General features: G+C 45.7%; 1 protein-coding gene across 2 annotated transcripts in view; it reads right to left on the bottom strand.

Moving 5' to 3' along the window:
• myripb (myosin VIIA and Rab interacting protein b) overlaps nucleotides 1-23765 on the bottom strand; it is a 400198-nt gene that overhangs the window by 364445 nt on the left and 11988 nt on the right. For both annotated transcript variants that reach the window (XM_073830916.1, XM_073830917.1), the window contains exon 2: nucleotides 19198-19396. In XM_073830916.1, the coding sequence (XP_073687017.1) occupies nucleotides 19198-19307 (110 nt within the window). In that variant the 5' untranslated portion in view covers nucleotides 19308-19396. The remainder of the gene's footprint in view (nucleotides 1-19197; nucleotides 19397-23765) is intronic.

Raw genomic sequence — 23765 nt, 5'->3', positions numbered from 1 at the left:
TCTCCTCCTGGATGCGGAAGCCCGCACTGCGGTTACTTCCCCCCGGGAGGGGATCCCAGAGCTTCTCTTGTCTTCCTCCGAGGAGGTTGACTTTGAGAGCCTGGAAGTTCAACAAACACCACCGCCACCCCGGTCGCCTCACTACGAGGAGCTGATGGAGGTGCTGACCAATGCGGTAGCCAAGCTGAACATCTCTTGGCCCGCTGAACACCAAAGTCATGAGCCGCAGCGAAGCAGATTAGACGATCGCTTCCTGCGGACAAGGTCAGCACCCCCTAAGCAGAGTCTTCCCTTCTTCCCCGATCTCCATAAAGAACTTACCAGATTGTGGGAGAAGCCGTACTTCTTCCGCCTTTTCAACCCCTCCGAAAATTATGGGAATGTGGGGGGTGCGGAGGAGTAGGGATACAGGACGATGCCACGGGTTGAGCAGACGCTCGCGGGCTATCTCTCACCCGGCTCGGCGTCGTCCTTGAAGGCTCCGCCCTTGCCCACTAAGCCATTGAAAGTTACATCCGGCTTAATGGGCAAGGCGTACACGGCAGCAGGTCAGGCTGGTACATGCCTACACACTATGGCAATCCTTCAAGCGTACCAAACCGACCTGCTGAAGGAGTTTAATGAAGGCGAGGAAGTTAACATCACAGAGATGCGGCGCACCGCAGATCTCGCTCTCCGCGCCACCAAGGAGACCGCCCGCGCTGTGGGGCGGTCTATGGCAGCCCTGGTGGCCGCGGAGAGGCATCTCTGGCTGACCCTGTCCGAACTAAAAGAGAAGGACAGGGTCACGCTCCTGGACGCCCCCCTGGAACCATCTGGCCTCTTCGGTGCCTCGGTCGACACAGTTGTCGCCAGGCACCAGGAGGCCCACAAGCAGGCGGCGGCGTTCAGGACCTTCCTTCCTCGCCGAGTTTACTCCTCTGAGGCTGCTGGACGGGAGCAGCCTCAGCCGTGTACCAGCTCCTCGCACCGTGAGGCACAAAAACAGAGCGTTGCCGCCCGTGCTCCTTCGGCCAGGCCTAGAGGGCGGGGTCAGCAACACTCTAAGCCGGGTGCCTCTAAGAAGAGGCCCGACCCGAGGGTCGTCCTCCAATCTAAGAGGTCCTCGGCTAAACGGCCCTGAAGGTGGTGGCTCAGGGTCATTGAGGGCAGCCCCTCTCGAGGGGGCTTGCATGGTCAAGCTCCCTCGGGGCCCTCAGGAGATTTGTCAGCTAACCCTGCCAGTGTTACAGGGCGCGGCGATCTCCCGCGAACGTCATTCTCTAGCTGTTCCGCCCGGAAACGTAGCGGCCCTGGAGAGTTCGCAACCCCCGCGGGGGTCTTCAGAGGAGTTAGTTCAGGAGTTTCCTGCCAGCTCGCTGTTACAGATCTCCGAATTAGTTCCTCAAATAAATCCAGACACCAGTCTCGAGAGGCTGGTTCCCTTAGTAAACTTTCTGGCAGCGTGGAAACTACTGCCAAATGTTTCTATGTGGGTCCTGCGTACTGTAGAGAAAGGTTACGCTATTCAGTTCGGCACCAAGCCACCACCTTTCAGCAGGGTATTTCCAACTTTAGTAAGCCCCGCGCAGGGTCTGGTAATGGAACAGGAAGTAGAAACTCTTCTGAGGAAGGAGGCCATCGAGGTGGTCCCTCCTCAAGACAGGGAATCCGGGTTCTACAGCCGGTACTTCATTGTTCCGAAGAAGGATGGGGGGCTTCGGCCCATCTTAGATCTCAGGCTTCTAAACTGCTCAGTCAGAAAACTGAAGTTCAGAATGCTTACAGTCAAGCAGGTCGTGTCACAAATCAGGTCCGAGGACTGGTTTGTCACGATAGATCTAAAAGACGCATATTTTCACGTCTCCATCCTTCTTCAACACAGGAAGTTTCTCAGGTTCGCTTTCAGGGGCGAAGCTTACCAATACAGAGTACTTCCTTTCGGCCTAGCTCTCTCACCCTGAACTTTCACGAAGTGTGTGGATGCTGCGCTGGCTCCACTGCGACTCCAGGGCATCCGCATACTCAACTACATAGACGACTGGCTTATCCTAGCCAGTTCAGAGCAGTTGGCGGTTCAACATCGAGATGTTGTTCTCGCTCACATGCAAAAGTTGGGGTTGAGACTCAACGCCAAGAAGAGTGTGCTCTCTCCATTACAGAGGACCACCTACTTAGGCGTGGTATGGGATTCGACCACGATGCAGGCACGAATGTCTCCTGCTCGGATCGATTCCATACTTACTGCAGTAAATGCGGTCAAGCTAGGCCAGTCACTCACTGTCAAACAGTTCCAAGTACTGTTAGGTCTTATGGCAGCCGCTTCCAACGTAATACCTTTTGGACTGCTGCACATGAGGCCACTACAGTGGTGGCTCAGGACCAGGGGGTTCTCCCCGAGGGGAAACCCGTTCCGCAAGATCAAGGTCATGCGGCACTGCCTACGTGCCTTGGCCATGTGGAAGAAACCCTGGTTCCTCTCTCAGGGTCCGGTATTGGGGGCTCCCTGTCGCCGCGTCTCGCTAGCAACAGATGCATCCCTCACCGGATGGGGGGGCGGTCATGAGTGGCCGCTCAGCCCAAGGTCTGTGGATCACCATCTCTCCTGGCACATAAATCGCCTAGAGATGCTGGCCGTATTCCAGGCCCTGAAGAGTTTCCTTCCAGACCTGAGAAACCGTCATGTGCTGGTCCGTACAGACAGCACTGCGGTGGTTTATTACATAAACCATCAAGGAGGACTCCGCTCATGCCCCTTGTACAAGCTGGCGTACCGGATACTCCTTTGGTCTCAAGGAAAACTCCTCTCCCTGAGAGCAGTCCATATTCCTGGACATCTGAATGTGGGAGCAGACATCCTGTCGAGGCAGGGGCCGAGGCCCGGGGAATGGATGCTTCACCCAGAGGTGGTGAAGCAGATCTGGAGAGTGTTTGGCCAGGCTCAGGTGGACCTTTTCGCGACTCGAGAGACATCGCAATGTTCCCTCTGGTACTCTCTAGTTCCTCCAGCTCCTCTCGGACTGGATGCCATGGTACAGACGTGGCCGAGGCTTCGTCTGTAAGCTTTTCCCCCGATCGCTCTGCTCCCGGGAGTTCTGGAAAGGGTCCGCCGGTTTCAAGTACGGCTGTTACTAGTAGCCCCGTACTGGCCGGCCCGAGTGTGGTTCTCGGACCTAATATCTCTCCTCGACGGCTCTCCATGGGAGATTCCTGTCAGGAGAGACCTCCTATCTCAGGCTGGGGGCGCAATTTGCCACCCCCACCCAGAGAAGTGGAGGTTATGGGTGTGGCCCCTGAGGGGGCACAACTCATAGGAGCGGGTCTCTCAACCGAGGTTGTTGAGACCCTTCTCCAATCCAGAGCTCCCTCTACGAGGAAACTGTATGGCCTTAAGTGGAACTTGTTTGTGAGATGGTGCCGCGAGCACCACTTAGACCCAGTTAACTGCCCGGTTGGTACAGTGCTGGAGTTCCTACAATCTCGCCTTTCCGCAGGGCTAGCTCACTCCACCCTGAAGGTTTACGTGGCGGCTATAAGTGCCTACCACGCCCCTCAAGGTGGTCTCTCAGTGGGCAGAGATCCCTTGGTCGTTCGTTTCCTCCGCGGTGCACTCAGGTTGAGGCCTCGAGTGAAACCGAGGGTTCCTACGTGGGACCTAGCTGTAGTGCTAGAAGCTCTATGCAAGCCTCCTTTCGAGCCCATAGAGGAGAGTACGGACCGCCTGCTTACCATAAAGACAGCGCTGCTCTTAGCTCTCACCTCTCTGAAGAGAGTTGGGGACCTTCAGGCCCTTTCTGTGGCCCCTTCGCACATTGACTTTGCCCCAGGGATGGCCAAAGCTTTTCTTTACCCGAGAGTCGGGTATGTACCGAAGGTCCCGTCCCTAGCACCTCAGCCAATCACGCTACAAGCGTTTTATCCTCCTCCGTTCGTGGAGCCGGATCACAGGAAGCTAAACTGCATGTGCCCTGTCAGAGCGTTAGATGCCTACGTCCACAGAGCTGCCACGTGGCGTAGGTCAGAACAATTGTTTGTCTGTTTCGGCCCTCCAAGGAGGGGCTTTCCGGCTGCCAAGCCCACTATTAGTAGATGGATCATTGATGCCATTTCTACAGCGTATGAGTCCTCTGGTCTTCCAACCCCGTTGGGTCTCAAGGCTCACTCTACACGAGGTGTATCATCCTCCAAAGCTCTGACAGCAGGTGTCCCCATCCAGGACATCTGCAATGCTGCGTGTTGGTTCTCGCCCCTGACATTCGTCAGGTTCTACGAACTCGACCTCAGAGCCGCTCCAGGCTCCGCTGTCCTCTCGTCCTAACAAGTTAGGTCCAAGAGAGTCAGCCACCTCCCTAGCCAGGAGGAGACTTCTCAAGGCGCATTCTTTCTGCGGAAAGAAGAAGAAGTCACTTTTGCCACAAAGAGATCTACATCCTCAGCCTTTTTGTCCGTGGAAAACTAGACAAAAGCTCTTACTCTAGCGTTCTGGTGCTGTTACCAGACCGAGCTCTTTCAGTCCCTCTTGTTCTGGCGGAACCCCAGACAAAGGACTAAGACTCCTCGTGAGCCCGAGGGCCGAGGGGTGCCTCTTGCACTGGCTGGCGACCAGGCAGAGGTCCACTTGTTCTCGTGTGCCTGAGGGCCGAGAACCATACAGCCCTCTTGTCCGCGGAATGCTAGACAATGGCGTAATTCCCCTCGTGTTCTGGCAATTGCTACCAGACCGAGTGTATTTCGGTCCCTCTGGTTCTGGCCTTTCCCAGACCAAGGACTAAGACTCCTCGTCTGCCCGAGGGCCGAGGAGTGCCTCCTGCGCTGGCTGGCTAAAAGGCAGAGGCCCTTACTGTCTTCCCCGTGAGTCCGAGGGCCGGGGATTGCAGTGCCCTCTTGTCCGCGTAATGCTAGACAATGGCTTATTCCCTCGCGTCCTGGCGGAGTTCCAGGCCGAGCCCTTGAGTCCCTCTTGTTCTGGCGGAACCACAGACAAAGGACTACCTTCTCCTCGTGTGCCTGCGGGCCGAGGAGCACTCTTGAGGTCGAGTGCACTGTCCTCGTGGGTCTGAGGACCAAGGACTACCTTCATCATCTGTCCGCGGAATGCTAGACAGTGGTCATTGCGGTCCCTCTTGTTCTGGCTACCCCCAGACAAAGGACTAAGACTCCTCGTGTGCCTGAGGGCCGAGGAGTACCTCTCGCTCTGGCTGGCGACCAGACAGAGGAAGACTCCCATTCCTCGTGTGCCCGAGGGCCGAGGAATACGGGCCTTCTTGTCCGCGGAATGCTAGACAAGGGCTCTCTCTTTTTCCACCCTGGTTGAGCAGACACTGCGCAGGGCTTGGAAATTATGGGGGCGTTGGTAGTCTCGTTCCCCATAGCGTTCCATGACGCGGCGTCTCGTTCCCAGAAGGGAACGTCTCAGGTTACGTATGTAACCCTAGTTCCCTGAGGGAACGAGACGCCGCGTCTCGGACCATAATTCCCGCACCCTGCGGCGCTAGCTTCATTCCTTAGAGCTGCCGCCGGCTTCAAACGCACGTGCTTTATACTTCCTGGTCGATGACGTCACCGCGCCTGTGACGTCACCCCCGTCGTTCATTGGTTGTAGACATGATTCAGAGTGCTGCCCGCCAATGGCGTTCCCCATAGCGTTCCATGACGAGGCATCTCGTTCCCTCAGGGAACTAGGGTTACATACGTAACCTGAGACGTTTTTTTTTTTTCAGTAGGTTGCAGTTAAGTGCTCACGGAAGAGATGTGTTTACAGCTTTCTCTTGAATATTGTCAGGGATTCAGAGTTCTGGATGGGGTCGGGAAGATCATTCCACCAGGAGGAAAGGGTGAATGACAATGTTCTGGAAATATGAACAAGTTTTATGAAAGACCAAACAAGGTTTACCAGGACAGGGTTATACTTTATCTCCTGGACATAACGCAAGCAAAAAGGCAGCGTCTGAAAGTCCTGGACATAAACAAACGAAAAAGCCCAACATTAAAAATAAAGATTTATATTAATTTATAGTATGAGTCCCTAATGTCATATGTTGCGTGTTCTCTTTTTTTTTTTTTTTTAAAGACATAAACAAACAGTGTTTTGGAAAAAAAAACCGCATGGATTTATAACGTTATGAAAAAAAAAAAAACTTTGAATTTATAATTGACAATATTGTTGTTTCATTTAACAATCATTGTTTAACATGTTCAGACTGAGCCAAAAGACCATTTTAACATGATAAATTAAAAATTAACAAAATGTATGGGTCTTGGTAAAAAAAAAAAAAATCATGAAAACTCTTATAATGGATTTATAGCGTTTTGGAAAAGAGCTCCTAAAATATATGTATCAATGAATTTATCACTGGTCAAAATACAAAGTATTTGAAAAAGAGCTTCAGTGTCCTTGATTTGAGATTTGTATTTCAGGAGCTGTTTCGACTGTGTGATGGTTGGTTTATGAACTCACTAGATTATCTCACTAGATTAACACTGTTATCCAAAAAGACAACAATCATCTTCTGTTTTATTGTTCATAAGCTTTAATCTGGGATACAAATGCTTGTCCAATAGCCAAGTGGTGGACTTGAGCATGGTTAGAGCAGTGCTGTGTGCCCAGACTTGTTAAGTGGATTGTGTGTCTGTCCCTGCTGAGCTGAACTTGTGTTAGCACAACCAAATTGCTCTAGAGTAAAATGACTGACACAGCAGAATCAAAAGTCAGGCTGACAGGACTCAGGCCAACAATGCCATTGGTAATACTGCTGAATGGACAAAAACAGAGATGGCTAAACACTAGTGCCAATGTAAACAGAGGGGGAGCAGAGAAGTATGACCAGGAAGTCAGAAATGACTGATTTGTACACGTGCACATTTAAAGAGAATACTGTACACATGTAAAGAGACAATTCTTGATGCACTTGGACGACAATGGTTTTTAATAATTACTTTTTTTTGTACATATTTTTAATTTTACTTAATAATTTTAATGATACAGAATTTAAAAATGCACACCGCAAAGTGACACCGGCTAGAGGGAGAGTAAAACCTGCGCACTTCTGGTTGGTGTGGCACGGCATATATTTTTGGCGGGTTTTCTCTTTCAGTCAAATCACAAAAATGCCATTTTCGGCCAACATTTTCGGCAGCCAAAATGTTGGTGCATTTCTAAAAAGTATTAACTTCCTCATCTTCGTAAGATTTTTTTAAAATCTTACTTACCCCAAATTTTTGAATGATAGTGTATCACAGTTTCCAAAATATATTAAAGTCCATGTAAGGCAATTTTAAATATGTGTTCTGAATTTGACACACCACAGAAAAATGTGTTATTAACCACATTGAATAAAGATTTTGTAGTGGCTCAGTTGTGACTTGTTTTAAACTATTTTGATGACAAAATAGGGCAGGGTTAAGTCATAATAAGTCAGGCAACAGTGTTATTAGTGTTATATACTTAATATTAACTTCTTGTTTATTGAAATGTTCTATCTCATTTACAAACTCTCTTAAAAATAGTTTAAACCTGTCACTCAACATAGTTAATCGTGATCTTACAAAGTTACATTATAGCCTAATTAATGAAGCTCTCTACTCTGCACAATAAATCTCTTATTTACACTCTCTCTACACTTTGTTTATGAAAGGATTCGTGAGAGATATGCCTGTGATACATTACTCAAACATTACACAAACCTTTGAAGCCCCCCTCAGCTCAAACACAAATATGCTGATCAGGTCACTCACACATGGTGCTCCAAAATATTTTTTCATGGTCGCAACACAGTAGTTCCCCTTCAGTCGTTTACCACGACGTTACATATGGGAACTCGCTAGAGAGACATATCACCTCTGAGCTTAAGAGAAAAGGCCAAAGGGAATTGGCGAGTGAGATTTGCATGCACAGCCACTCCCCCGTACATACGGGTATATAAGATGGTGGCGTGCACTCACTCATTCAGATTTTCTGCTTCAAAGCCTCGCCTCGCTGTCGTTCTGAAAACAAAACTAAAAAGACGATCAAAGAGAAATATTCGCTCTACTTCGCTGCGCTGCTGTGGGAGGAGTCTCTGTGCCGCCGCTGCTGCCACCACCAGCTGAGACCTGCGAGCCTTTATAAAGGCTATTTCGCTTACCAGCGAGTAATTTGAGTGCACAGTTGTGCCGCGGTCCTCCCTTGGCGAACCGGGTCTTCTAAAAGAGCAAATTTCTACACGGTCGTCGAGAGATATTCCTTCGGGATGTCTTTCCGACCGTGTGCTTCTGGGTGCGGTAGCTTCCTTACCTCCCTCGATGGCCACAATGCACTCGCAATGAACGCATGAACCATCCACAATCGCTGCCTCAGCGTGTTTTAAGCCCAGGCACGTAAGGCAGCGATTGTGGATGGTTCATGAGTTCATTGCGAGTGCATGACCATGGCTACGCTGAGGTCCCGCCTCTCATTTGCGAGACGGCTCCCCTCGTCGTCTACCCGGGTCAGTTCGGCGAGCTGTAAAGGCTTCTTGGCTGCCTCGGCTAGGTGAGCAGGCTGCTCCCCCGCCTGGCGGGCCTAGTGTCTCCCCCCGAGGAGGACAGGATGTCTGTCGCTGTATCAGAGGGGGAGCGATCGGCAGCAAAGGATGACGCGTCTTCTGTCCAAAGCCTGTAAGGTCTCGTCAGCCCTGGCTGCCAAGGCTTACAGCGCTGTGGGCCAGGCCGCCACCACCCTGCGCGTCATGGCCACCCTGCAGGTCTACTAGGCCAAGGCGTTGAAAAAGCTGCACGAGGGTAGCTCTGACCAAGGCATGATGCAGGAACTGCGTGCGGCGACCGACTTCGCCCAGGCTCAATCTGGCACAGATGACTGACGTCGACAAAGTCCGCTTTCTCGACGCACCCGTCTCCCAGGTTGGCCTCTTCGGCGACACTGTCGAGGACTTTGCCCAGCAGTTCTCGGCAGTCCAGAAGCAGACGGTGCTCAGGGCCCGGCCGCGCTGCAAAGCGTCCCTGACACGGGCGGCCCGGAGATGTCAGATCTTGCTCTTCGGGGATGACAACATCTGCGCCCCCGCTCCCGGAGGAGGGCCGGGAGCTTCTGTGCACTCAACTGCCGCCGACCCTACGGGGCCTTTTCACGAAAAGAGCAATTTCCAAAATCTCTGGGTCTAGTGCCCAGAGATCTGTTCCTGAGCGACACTGTGACTCCTCAGATTCAGTCTCGCAGCCTCCAATCAGCGCGGGAACCAGGTATGAAGGCAAGCGCTGCCTCGTGCAGGCCGACTTTTCTCCAGAACTCACTTTCTTCTGGGACCAGTCCCTCATTGCTCACTCGCGAAATCTGTTGTGCGAACACAGGGACCTGGTACTTCAGCATCTCAGCCATCTGGGGCTTCGGGTCAACCAAGAGAAGAGCAAACTCTCCCCTGTGCCGATCTCTTTTCTTGGTCTGGAACTGGATTCGGTCAACATGATGGCGCGCCTCACCAACGAGCGTGCGCAGTCAGTGCTGAATTGTCTGAGATTTTTCAGACACAAGACAGTGGTCACTCTCAAAATCTTCCAGAGGCTCCTAGGGGGAAAAAGGCTTCATATGAGTCCACTTCAGCGCTGGCTTCACAACCGAGTCCCGAGATGGGCATGGCACCTCGGTACTCTCCGGATTGGCGTTTCCCCGGAGTCTCGCTGCCTTTTCAGCCCGTGGTCAGACCCTGCCTTCCTACGGGCTGGAGTTCCCTTAGGACAGGTGTCCAGGCATGTTGTAGTCAATACGGATGCCTCCATGACGGGTTAGGGTGCTGTGTGTAATGGCGCTGGCGCACGGCGCCTCTCTAGCAGACATCTGTAGAGCTGCGGACAATACCTTCCCGAGATTCTACAATCTCCGCGTTGAGCCTGTGTCCTCCCGTGTGTTAAGGTAACATCAGGTAATTTACGGGAGGCTGGCTCGGTGTCGGCTTGCTGCGCCACTCCTCACGGATCCGTGCGCCGTTCTCCCAGTTGTTCCCCCTTGTGTGAACTCTGGCTCCTCCATGCCCCGCAGTATGGACTAGACGAGGTAGTCTGGTCTGTGTTCCAGCTGGGTCTCCTTCGCCCAGCCAGTTGTGGCACCTCAGTATCCATGGTCATCAAGAGGCTGTGTTTCCCCTCATATATCTATAGCTAGAATATATGTAATTTCCCTCTATTCCACATGCCTAACCACATGTGCTCCGCCCCCCGACGATCTGCTTCAGTTCCAAAGAGTAACTGGCACCCCTAGTGGGCCCCTATCCGGCCTACAGGGCATCGGGCAGGTTACGTGTTGAGCCCATTTGTTCTGACACGCTTGCCTGCCAGCATTTGGTCCTCATGCGTAAAGCGGCTTCAGGATTGTGGCGTTTTCCATGGGTCAGTTCCCATATGTAACGTCGTAGTAAACGACTGAAGGGGAACGTCTAGGTTACGTAGGTAACCCACGTTCCCTGAAGGAGGGAACGGAGACGTTACATCCCCTTGCTACAATCCTAAGCTGCGCTGTACGCTGGGCTCTGGCTTGGCTCTTCAGCAAAAAACCTGAATGAGTGAGTGCATGCCGCCATCTTATATACCGTATGTACGGGGGAGTGGCTGTGCGTGCAAATCTCACTCGCCAATTCCCATTGGCCTTTTCTCTTTAGCTCAGAGGTGATAGGTCTCTCTAGTGAGTTCCCATATGTAACGTCTCCGTTCCCTTCTTCAGGGAACGTGGGTTACCTACGTAACCTAGACGTTTTCAGTTGCAAATGCAACTGAAATGGTCGCAGTGCAGAGCCCTGCCACTCACTGGAAAGCTGCTGTCATGCTCCCTCTAGTACTTAATTTAAATAAGCAGACCAAGCTGTTTTATAAATGATCGCAACCAGATAATATGTATTTACGTGACAAATGCATAGCAAACTGTAGGCTGTAGTAACTAATGGTAATGACAGTAACTTGTGAATGAGCGAGCAGGCAAACCACCTAATGCTAATGCATTCTAATTATTAGGTGTGTTCGACTTGAAGTTGTGCTGCGCAGACCGATCAGTATATGTACCAAGCACTGTGAGAGTGAATTTAAACTTTACAGAAAATTTCGAATTAGGAAAAACTATTAACACAAATTAGGAAAAACTATTTATCTATTTAACTCCACAGTTACCACAACTACATGGTTCACAGTCTTTGAAATGTGTTTCAGCAATACATTTCTAACATTTATAACGTGTTTAGAAACTACTCTCTGAATTGCCTTTACATGGACTTTAAGCAGCACAACTGTTCTCAACATTGATAATAATAAGAAATGTTTCTTAAACACCAAAACAGCATATTAGAATGATTTATGAAAGTCATGTGACACTAAGGACCAAAGCTCGCTTAATCACAGCAATTTGCAGTAATCAGAGAAACTTAAAGAAATAGCATGCCCGATACCAGATGGGCCATAAGCAGCAAGCATATTTCAAAAATAATCAGATGGCCTTAAACAACAGCTTAAACATTATCTTCTTCTTGCTGTTGAAAGTTTAACCGGGTACCAGCAGTAACAACCAATAGCTTAAAGCAACAAGCAGGTCTAGCAACAAACATGATACTGAACACTAGATAAGCCTTAACAAGCAAGCATAATCCCAAAATCCCAACAAACATGTTACTAAACAACTGCTTTAATTGACAATGAGCTATATTTGACAATAGCATATTTGCCAACATAGCATTATGAGAATGAAAAAAAGAAACTTAGATTTGTGAAAAGGGTGAAATAAGCAGTTGTTACGCAGATGCTTTAACCCTTCTTAATATCTTGCTTCTTCCAGCGGGGAAAGCAGATATTGTGTAAAAGTGTTGTAGATGCAGTCACATTAGCACAACTTCAGCAATGAATTGCGGGAAAAACAGTGCTTGCTCAGGTCACTTCCGAGTCTATCAGCTTATATCAATCAACACAGTGAAATTGTGTTCTAGTTCACTTGAATCTGATGAGAAACCCTATGGGAAACGAACCCCTGTTGCAAAATTTCTGATTGAATGCTTCCTACAGAGATGGAATTCACCATCTGATTAGCTCTTGAGCAAAGCAATATGAATAATGAATAATGACGTGAAATGACGTGGAGGTAGACGTGGAGTGTCAGCTGATGTGAGCTTGACTAACGTGACCTGCTAAAACTAACTGTGTGTGTGTGTGTGTGTGTGTGTGTGTGTGTGTGTGTGTGTGTGTGTGTGTTTGTGTGTGTGTGCACTTCCTTATGTTTTTCAAATGGGCCAGCTGGTGTTTGATCTACAGTCAAACATATTTCAAGATGACACAGAGTCACTCTAACTTGCTTGTTTTTCTTTAGAAATATTTATCTTATTATTACTCTCTGCTGTTTAAAGTAATTAAAAACAGCTTTACTCCCAACAGACTTATGAAATTATCCGTCACACTAATCTGACCGCTCACTTTACCCGTTAATCCGCGACTGCAGTGGGTTAGCTATTTAGCTTAGCTATTAGCTAGTCACTGGCGACTTGCATTTACATTTACGCTCTCTACTCGCGTCTACTACCGCTCTCCTTTTTCTCTCGCGAACCGTTTCGCTTTTATTCCACAACCACGAGTGAATAGGACGTAAAAGGAATCACGATTTGCAAGCTAATCGGCTAACTGAATGTTAACTTGTTGCAAATCGTGATTCCTTTTACGTCCTATTCACTCCGTTGTTCCTCCTCACATCCTTCTCTTCAAGAGTTCATCATAACAACAGTGGTAAGTTGGAACCATTCTACAAAAACGGTGAGTAATGGCTTCTTCTCTTGCTATTGTTGTCTGCACCACCTGCCACATGTATAGCATATCTATCTCTGTCGGCAGTGAGCCTTATACATGTGATAAATGCAAGGAAATAGCTAGGCTGACAGAGAAGATTTCAGAACTAGAGACACACATCCAAACTTTAATGGAGGATAGTAAGAATGTGAGGGACTTAGATACGGCTTTGGATGTGACTAGTTCAGGGAGACATGCAAATTGTTCGGTTCCGGGAGTTACAGCGCCTGTGCAGCAGGGTAACTGGGTGACTGTGAGACGGAATTGTCGCGGGTCAAAACACCGCTCTTCCATTCCGATAAGAACATCAAACAGGTTCTACCCACTCAGTGAAGCACCCACTGAGAAACCTGATGAAAGTGCTCTAGTAATTGGCGATTCTATTGTACGGAACGTGAAAATAGAGACTCCAGCCACCATAGTCCAGTGTTTACCGGGAGCCAGAGCGCCTGACATCTTGGCAAATTTAAAAGTGCTGGCTAATGCTAAACGTAAATTCAGTAAGATTGTTATTCACGTCGGCACTAATGATGTTCAACTTCGCCAGTCGGAGATCACTAAAAATAATGTTAAAGAGGTGTGTGAACTTGCAAGTACGATGTCAGACACTGTAATATGCTCTGGTCCCCTCCCTGCATACCGTGGTGACGAGATACACAGTAGATTGTCATCATTAAACGGTTAGATGACAAAGTGGTGCCTGCGAAATAACATAGGTTTCATAGACAATTGGACGAGTTTCTGGGGCAGACCCGACCTGTTGAAAAGAGATGGTCTTCATCCCTCCGGATGTGGAGCATCTCTCCTATCTAGAAATATGGCACATAGTCTTAGCATTTGCACTTGACTAACTGGGGCCCAGGTCAGGAAGCAGACAGACTGGCTAAACCGATCGTCTGCTAGCCGCCTCACGTCACAGAAATCAGTTAATTCTCGGCACATAGAGACTCTTTCACCTAGATATCACACTATAGAGACTGTGTCTGTTCCCCGAGCTAGAAAATACAATAAACGTCCAAAGCAATGTAAGAGTAACAATTTAATTGATGTTCAACAAATAAAAAATGTATATAATACTGAGAAACAAATGATAAAGCTTGGCTTATTAAATATCAGGTCACTTTCTACGAAAGCACTTTTTGTAAATGATATGATCACTGATCATAAGCTAGATGTGCTCTGTTTGACAGAAACCTGGCTAAAACCAGATGATTACATTATTTTAAATGAGGCAACCCCCCAAAATTACTGTTATAAACATGTGCCATGTGTAAAAGGTAAGGGGGAGGTGTTTGCACAATTTATAGCAATATGTTCAGTGTTTCTCAGAGAACGGGCTTTAAGTATAACTCGTTTGAAGTAATGGTGCTCCATATAACATTATCCAAAGAATCAAGTATTAATGATAAATCTCCTGTGACGTTTTTAATGGCTACTATATACAGGCCACCAGGGCACCATACAGACTTTATTAAAGAATTTGCTGATTTTCTATCCGAATTAGTGTTGGCCGCAGATAAAGTCTGAATAGTGGGTGATTTTAACACCCATGTTGATAATGAAAAAGATGCATTGGGATCAGCATTTATAGATATTCTGAACTCAATTGGGGTTAGACAACACGTTTCAGGACCTACTCATTGCCGAAATCATACTTTAGATTTAATATTGTCACACGGAATTAATGTTAATGGCGTTGAAATTCTGCATCAAAGTGATGATATCTCAGATCATTATCTAGTCTCGTGTATACTCCAGATAACTAAAACTGTAAAACTAACTCCTCGCTAAGTACGGTAGAACCATTACTTCTACCACAAGAGACTGCTTTGTAAGTAACCTTCCTGATTTATCTGAATTCCTCAGCATATCCGATAGCTCAGGAAAACTTGATGATGCAACAGAAACTATTGACTCTCTTTTTTCTAGCACTTTAGATATAGTTGCTCCTCTGCGGTTAAGAAAAATTCAGGAAAACAGTCCAACGCCGTGGTATACTGAACACACTCGCGCACTGAAGAGAGCACGACGAAATGGAACGCAGCTGGAAGAAAACAAAACTAGAGGTTTTCCGTATAGCCTGGAACGAGGAATAAAGCACCAACAGGTGCTGAATTTTCCCAACAGCACAGCAGTAATGACTTCATGAACTATTTTACTACCAAGATAGATACTATTAGAGATAAAATTGTAACTATGCAGCCATCCGCTACAGTATCGCATCAGATATGCTATAAATCTCCTGAGGAAAAATTCCATGCATTTTCAACTATAGGAGAGGAAGAGTTGTACAAACTTATTAAATCATCGAAACCAACAACATGTATGTTAGACCCTATTCCATCTAAGCTACTAAAAGAGGTGCTTCCAGAAGTCATAGATCCTCTTCTGAATATTATTAATTCGTCACTATCGTTGGGAAATGTCCCCAAAACTTTCAAACTGGCTGTTATTAAGCCTCTAATTAAAAAACCTCAACTTGATCCCAATGAATTAAACAATTACAGACCAATTTCAAATCTCCATTTTCTATCAAAGATACTAGAAAAGGTAGTGTCCTCACAATTGTGTTCTTTCTTAGAGAAAACTGGTATCTGTGAGGATTTCCAGTCAGGTTTTAGACTGTATCATAGCACTGAGACTGCTCTTATTAGAGTTACAAATGATCTTCTCCTGTCATCCGATCGTGGATGCATCTCTCTATTAGTACTACTGGATCTTAGTGCTGCGTTTGATACTATTGACCACAATATTCTTTTAAATAGACTTGAAAATTATGTTGGCATTAGTGGTACTGCACTGGCTTGGTTCGAATCGTACTTATCTGACCGCCATCAATTCGTAGCAGTGAATGACGAGGTATCATATCAATCACAAGTGCAGTATGGAGTACCTCAAGGCTCAGTACTAGGGCCATTACTTTTTACACTTTATATGTTACCCTTGGGAGATATCATCAGGAAACATGGTGTTAGCTTTCACTGTTATGCTGATGATACACAGCTCTATATTTCTTCACGGCCCAGTGAAACATACCAATTTGAAAAACTAACAGAATGCATAGTTGAAATAAAAAATTGGATGGCAAGAAATTCTGAAAAAACAGAGGTGTTAATTATTGGACCTAAAACCTCCGCATATAATAACCTAAAGCACAGTCTATTACTCAATGACTGCTCTGTCAATTCGTCGTCATCAGTCAGGAATCTAGGTGTGCTATTCGATAGCAATCTTTCCTTCGAAAGCCACATTTCTAGCATTTTCAAAACCGCATTTTTTCATCTAAAAAATATATCGAAATTACGACCTATGCTCACGATGTCAAATGCAGAAACGTTAATCCATGCGTTCATGACCTCAATTTTGCCCAAAAACACAGCCATGAATAAAGAATAGTACCAAAACACCCTCCAACGGCAACTTCTTCCAACAACCCAACAACAGTTTGGTGAAGAACAATGCATTTTCCAGCACGATGGAGCACCGTGCCATAAGGCAAAAGTGATAACTAAGTGGCTCAGGGACCAAAACGTTGAAATTTTGGGTCCATGGCCTGGAAACTCCCCAGATCTTAATCCCATTGAGAACTTGTGGTCAATCCTCAAGAGGCGGGTGGACAAACAAAAACCCACTAATTCTGACAAACTCCAAGAAGTGATTATGAAAGAATGGGTTGCTATCAGTCAGGATTTGGCCTAGAAGTTGATTGAGAGCATGCCCAGTCGAATTGCAGAGGTCCTGAAAAAGAAGGGCCAACACTGCAAATACTGACTCTTTGCATAAATGTCATGTAATTGTCGATAAAAGCCTTTGAAATGTATGAAGTGCTTGTAATTATATTTCAGTACATCACAGAAACAACTGAAACAAAGATCTAAAAGCAGTTTAGCAGCAAACTTTGTGAAAACTAATATTTGTGTCATTCTCAAAACTTTTGGCCACGACTGTATATTTGCATTAAACTTTTAGAAGTAGAACATTTTCAGAAGTATAAAAATCTAAAAAAATATAAGTATCAGTAATCACAGTCTAAAAAAATCAGGAACAAATCTGTCTGAAATTGAGCTGAACATGAATTAACAGTGCTAAATTGACTGCTATGCTAGTGGGCTAATTTATGCAACAAAATACATCCTATACATACGAGAATAAACAGACACACATAAAAAAACAAATTGCACATGTGCATTCTAGCCAGGAAATGAAGTAGCAACAATGTTATATAGCTTCAGAACAAATATCATACATCGCAGTGACAGCCCTGAGATTAGTTATTCTCTCCAGAGTGCACTACAATTGTAGAGTGCTGCTGAATTCACCAAAAAGACAAAAGAAAAAAACAAAGAAAAGAAAAATAGTTGACCAGCAACATCAATAATAAAGACAGACAGCAAAAAGGGTAGTATGGAAACACAGTATATGCATTTTCCCATTGCAGTTTACATGACATTAAAAGTGTATTAATATTGTAGCTACATACTTACTATCACTATTTGCACATAAATTCGAATCTTTGAGCTTTTTGGGTCAGCTTCTGTTTTGCATAAATTGCATAAATTACCTGATAAATTACAAAAAAAAGTGTCAAGCTCAAAAAAGGACAAAGAGAACCATAAAAGTACCATAATTGTGCCCCATATGATTTACAGGTGCATCTCAAAAAATCAGAATGTCGTGGAAAAGTTCATTTATTTCAGTAATTCAACTCAAATTGTGAAACTCGTGTATTGAATAAATTCCGTGCACACAGACTGAAGTAGTTTAAGTCTTTGGTTCTTTTCATTGTGATGATTTGGCTCACATTTAACAAAAAAAAAAAAAAAAAAAAAAACTAATTCACTCAATTATCACACATAATCTCAACCTCAACAAATTAGAATACTTTATAAAACCAATAATAATAATAACAATAAAAAAACATTTTAGTGAATTGTTGGCCTTCTGGAAAGTATGTTCATTTACTGTATATGTACTCAATACCTGGCAGGGGCTCCTTTTGCTTTAATTACTGCCTACATTTGGCGTGGCATGGAGGTGATCAGTCTGTGGCACTGCTAAGGTGGTATGGAAGCCCAGGTTTCTTTGACAGTGGCCTTCAGCTCATCTGCATTTTTTGGTCTCTTGTTTCTCATTTTCCTCTTGACAATACCCCATAAATTCTCTATAGGGTTCAGGTCTGGTGAGTTTGCTGGCCAGTCAAGCACACCAACACCATGGTCATTTAACCAACTTTTGGTGATTTTGGCAGTGTGGGCAGGTGCCAAATCCTGCTGGAAAATGAAAGCAGCATCTTTAAAAAGCTGGTCAGCAGAAGGAAGCATGTGCTCTAAAATTTCTTGATAAACAGGTGCAGTGACTTTGGTTTCACTTTCACTTTCACAAATCATCACAGACTGTGGAAACTTAGGCCACTGGGCAACAGTCCATTTCTTCTTCTCCTTAGCCCAGGTAAGATGCCTCTGACGTTGTCTGTGGTTCAGGAGTGGCTTAACAAGAGGAATACAACAACTGTAGCCAAATTCCTTGACACGTCTGTGTGTGGTGGCTCTTGATGCCTTGACCCCAGCCTCAGTCCATTCTTTGTGAAGTTCACCCAAATTCTTGAACCGATTTTGCTTGACAAGCCTCTCAAGGCTGCGCTTCTCTTGGTTGGTTGTGCATCTTTTTCTTCCACACTGTCTCCTTCCACTCAACTTTTTGTTAACATGCTTGGATACAGCACTCTGTGAACAGCCAGCGTCTTTGGCAATGAATGTTTGTGGCTTACCCTCATTGTGAAGGGTGTCAGTGATTTTCTGGAAACTGTCAGATCAGCAGTCTTCCCCATGATTGTGTAGCCTTGTGAACCAAACTGAGAGGCCATTTTGAAGGCTCAGCAAACCTTTGCAGATGTTTTGAGATGATTAGCTGATTGGCATGTCACCGTATTTACATTTTTTGAGATAGTGAATTGGTGGGTTTTTGTTAAATGTGAGCCAAATCATCACAATTAAAAGAACCAAAAACTTAAACTACTTCAGTCTGTGTGCATTGCATTTATTTAATACACAAGTTTCACAATTTGAGTTGAATTACTGAAATAAATTAATTTTTCCATCACATTCTAATTTATTGAGATTCACCTGTATGTACTATATTTTAAGCATTCTTAAACAATATGATAGTTTTGTCTAAGAAACAGGAAAATTTAAGCAGTTATTTGCCCTCTACTGCAGCTTATAAATTTCACAGTTAAATTTAATTCAAAATATTTAAAAACATTACATCATGACTGGCTGCAAGACATCAAACATGGCACCACACATCTTGAGGCACAATCTTTAAATTAACGTAAGAACAAATGATAACAGAATATTCACCATTTTCAATGAATTAGACTTCAGTACTGCCAGCCAATTTAAATATTCACTGATGTCTCACACTCACGCGTGCTGTTACCTGAGCCTCTCCTCTTCCTTCTTACGGAGGTGCATGTCTCTCTGTACCACTCTGAGCACATGCTCCGCTTCATCATTGCTCAGACCAGACAGGTCCAGTTTACGTCCCATCACTGCTTTAGAGTCAAGGGTAAAAGGTCAAGATGCTGGAATCACAAATGGTTGTCCTTAAAGGCTTTGAAGATAAAGCCTTGAGGTCACTGAGAAATAAGAAAGAAATTATTATTATTATTATTATTTAAGAAAGTCATTCTGTATGAACTGACAAATGCTTAGATTTTATGGGATTGAAAGAGATCAACTTTCACAATAATAATAAACAAATACTTAAAATTCCAATATCGAGGTCACACATTCATACAATAGCATTATTTTATACATATTTTATGTAACCTTTTAAGTACTGGCTGACCAGTCTGAGGTGTGTTTCCCATACAATGAGGCAACTCACTGATTAGCCACCATACTACGATGCATTGTTGTGGAAACTAACTAGCTAGTCACGACTGTTTCCTGAACATGGTCGTATCTCCGTCATTTGAACCACATTAGTTCATCAATATAGGGTCATTGTTAATGATGTCACATGTATGTAAACTTCTCTGATTAGATATGAGTTTAATAGGATAAATTTAACAACTTTCTGGAACAAAATCCTGTTTAAAAAGGCAACAAGTGCAACAAGTCTATAAGTGCAGTGTTTTCATGTTTTTTTTTTTGTTGTTGCCATGCCTGTGTGTTTTGTGGTTTCTATTGTTTCAAATAATCTATGTTAAACAGTAAATTAAATTAAAAAAAAAAAAAAAATCCAATACTTTTTCATGTTTGTCAATCCAGGGCATTTTCAAAAACAAATGGACCTCAGAAGGTGCTAGAGAGTTGTAACAAGCGAGAACAGACAGTTCATGGGTGAGGGCTCCCTCTGCTGGCATGGCGTTACAGAACCGTGAAGCAATGGCAGACTGTGGAGTAGTGGAAGCCATGGCGGGGCTGGCAGAGCAGGAAGCCTTGCCGTTGCAGGCAGAGCAGGAGGCCATGGCGAAGCAGGTAGCTTGGGTAGCCATGGCAGAGCAGGATCATTGGCAGTGGTTGAGCAGACAGTGAGCTCATCAATGGGTGGTACCCCCTTTTGAGGATCTGCAGTGGGAGCTGCCTCCTCAGGGGGTTCCGCTGTAAACGCCACCTCCACAAGAGGCATTGGCGCAGCGGACACATGGACAGACTCATGGACAGACGAGGCCTCTGGAGCAGACTCATGGACAGACGAGGCCTCTGGGATGCAGTGTGCGATGGCGAATACCATCACAGGTAGTGCAGTGGTTAATGAGGTGCCCACCGGGCTAGAATGTGTGAGGCTTGGAAATGTCAGTTCTGCGTGGCTTCCTTGGCTTGGGAGCGTCAGCTCTGCGTGGCTTGCTTGGCTTGGGTGCGTCAGCTCTGTGTGGCTTGCCTGGCTTGGGAGCGTAGGTGTCATTGGTATGCCTGCAGCCTGCACTGACATTAGAGGAGGGTCCATTACACTAGCAATCAAGACATGGCGTGGCTCTGGCAGATCAGACGAGACATGGCGTGGCTCTGGCAGATCAGACGAGACATGGCGTGGCTCTGGCAGATCAGACGAGACATGGCGTGGCTCTGGCAGGTCAGACGAGACATGGCGTGGCTCTGGCAGGTCAGACGAGACGTGACTTGGCTCTGGACGCTCGGGCGAGACGTGACTTGGCTCTGGAATAACTGCAGCAACTTGGCTTGGCTCATGAAGATCTGCTGTAACTTGGCTTGGATGGAAATCAGCTGTGGTTTGCTTTAACATAGACAACCCAGCTGTAACTTGACTTGATTCAGGAACAACAGCTGCAACTTGTCTTGACTCATGGGGCACAGCTGTGACTTGGCTTGACTCATGGAGGACAACTGTATCTTGGCTTGACTCATGGAGAACAACAGCTGTATCTTGGCTTGACTCATGGAGAACAACAGCTGTATCTTGGCCTGACTCATGGAGAACAACAGCTGTATCTTGGCTTGACACATGGAGAACAACAGCTGTATCTTGGCTTGATTCGTGAAGAAAAGCTGTATCTTGGCTTGGATGGAAATCAGCTGTGGTTTGCTTTAACATAGACAACCCAGCTGTAACTTGACTTGATTCAGGAACAACAGCTGCAACTTGTCTTGACTCATGGGGCACAGCTGTGACTTGGCTTGACTCATGGAGGACAACTGTATCTTGGCTTGACTCATGGAGAACAACAGCTGTATCTTGGCTTGACTCATGGAGAACAACAGCTGTATCTTGGCCTGACTCATGGAGAACAACAGCTGTATCTTGGCTTGACACATGGAGAACAACAGCTGTATCTTGGCTTGATTCGTGAAGAAAAGCTGTATCTTGTCTTGGCACAGAAAGTGTAGCCCTGACTTGACTTGATGTCGGAGGAACGGTTGTGACTTGACTTGGCTTTGAAGGGATGGCTGTGAGTTGACTTAATGTTGGACGAACAGCTGTGACTTGACTTGGCTTAGCTGGAACAGCTGTGACTTGACTTGGCTTTGAGGGAACAGCTGTGACTTGACTTGGCTTTGAAGGAACCGCTGTGGCTTGGCTTGACTTAGCGGGAACAGCTGCGACGTGGCTTGACTTTGCTGGAGTAGCTGTGGCTTGACCTGTCATATGAACCTCAGCTGTGACGTGACTTGGCAGGAACAACAGCTGTAACATGACTTGACCTGGCAGGAACAGCAGCTGTAACGTGACTTGGCTTGGCAGGATCCTCATCCACAACCCCCACAGTAAAATGTAAACCAGCCAGGAACAGAGCAAAGTCTATATACTCCTCAAGGGTTGCAGGGCCCTTGCTGTTGGGCATTAATTTGTTTAAACTGTCCCTGAGTCCATTACGAAAAATTCCTTTTAGGGCAACATCATTAAATCCAACTAAATGGCACAGTCCACAAAATTCCTCAACATATTCCTCTATACAACGGTTACCTTGACGAAGGCAAAAGAGGCGTGATGCAGCATCCATGGTGATCTGTGTTAGGAAAGCCGCTGGATCTTCGGTAGGCGAAGTATTCTGTAACAAGCAGGACTCGACGACAGCGTATAAGATCCAATTGCAGGCTTTATTAGGCAGATCGTGGTCAAGACAGGCAAGGTCGAACAACAGCAAACAATTATATCCGTGACGAGACAAAGGCATAATCCAGAAATACAGGCGAGGGTCAAAATCCAAGTGGGCAGTCCAAAGTAACAAATAAAACAAAACTATGAATCAAGGCTAGGCTAGACTATGACTATGACTGTGACTGTGACTGTGACTATGACTATGACTATGACTAACAAACAAAACAAAACATGGCAATGGCAAGAAAACAATGAAACAAGGCAATGGAAAACAAGGAAACACTTGGTAGAGTCCGCAACAGCAAAACAATACTTTGCGGGGCCTGTTTGGTGTAGGCCTCCTTAAATGGCCACCAAACAGGATGTTACCCCTGAAGCAGCAGAGGGAGCGAGAACAGACAGTTCATGGGTGAGGGCTCCATCTGCTGGCGTGGCATTACAAGAGTCTACAGAGAAGTTCTGAGAAAGATTGTGCTAAATAAAAATACATACATACATACATACACACACCCATACTGCTTGTTTATCTGGAAAAAAACCTACCAAAAACAAATAGCAAAATCAATGGAAAATGTCTATCATAAAGTCATGATTTAAATGGCATAGCAAATTAATATTTTTCTACAGAGTGATCACATAAATGGATATATAAATGCATAAACATAAAACCATAAAATGCATTTATACTAAAGAGTTTCTGCAATACAAGTCAGTTATCTTTAACAAGCAAAAAGGCTGCCTGAGATAAGACCGGTACAGTGCACACGTGGATTTGGAGCTGCATTAATGTGTTCAGCCAGGCTACAGTCATCGGAAAATTCTACCTATTGACCAAGATCTCTCTCTCTCTCTTTCTCTCTCTCATTAAGGTCCTACATGGGGCTGGAGGAGATGAGGACATTTCAGAATGGGCTTAGCAGGGACGAGAAGTAAGAGAGAGACAGATAAGATAAACAGGTTGAGAGAATTATGCACTCAGACAAATCGGAAGTCCATATCAGCCAGGATTTTTATAGAACATATCAAACATAGATGTTTATTCTGCTTACTAAACTGTTAGGATGCACATTAACAGGGGATACTGTGTATAGCTGCTTATTGATGAAAAGCCATGAAATAAAATGGGAAACAGGAGGAGACTGTGTTGAAGGAGGTGGGCCAATTATAGGAAGAGACAGAGATGGTATTACAGAGAAGGAGAGAGGGAGAGATGCTGGCAAAGAGAAGGAGAGAGAGTGTATGACGTTAAATGCAGCCTCTGGGTGATGACTCAGTCAGCTGTGCCCTTTAAGCTCCACCAATCACATTACACTCCACCTGTTTACAATCCTCTCTCACACACACATACACATAAAGGCATATAGGCAAATAACAATTTTTTCGACAGCATTAGAGCAATAATCATAGATTCAGAAGGCTAATTTCAAACACAGAAACCCAAA

The sequence above is a fragment of the Garra rufa genome, chromosome 24 (genome assembly GCF_049309525.1).
Source record: "Garra rufa chromosome 24, GarRuf1.0, whole genome shotgun sequence".
NCBI lineage: Eukaryota > Metazoa > Chordata > Actinopteri > Cypriniformes > Cyprinidae > Garra > Garra rufa.
This window is presented reverse-complemented; position numbering and strand designations above follow the sequence as displayed.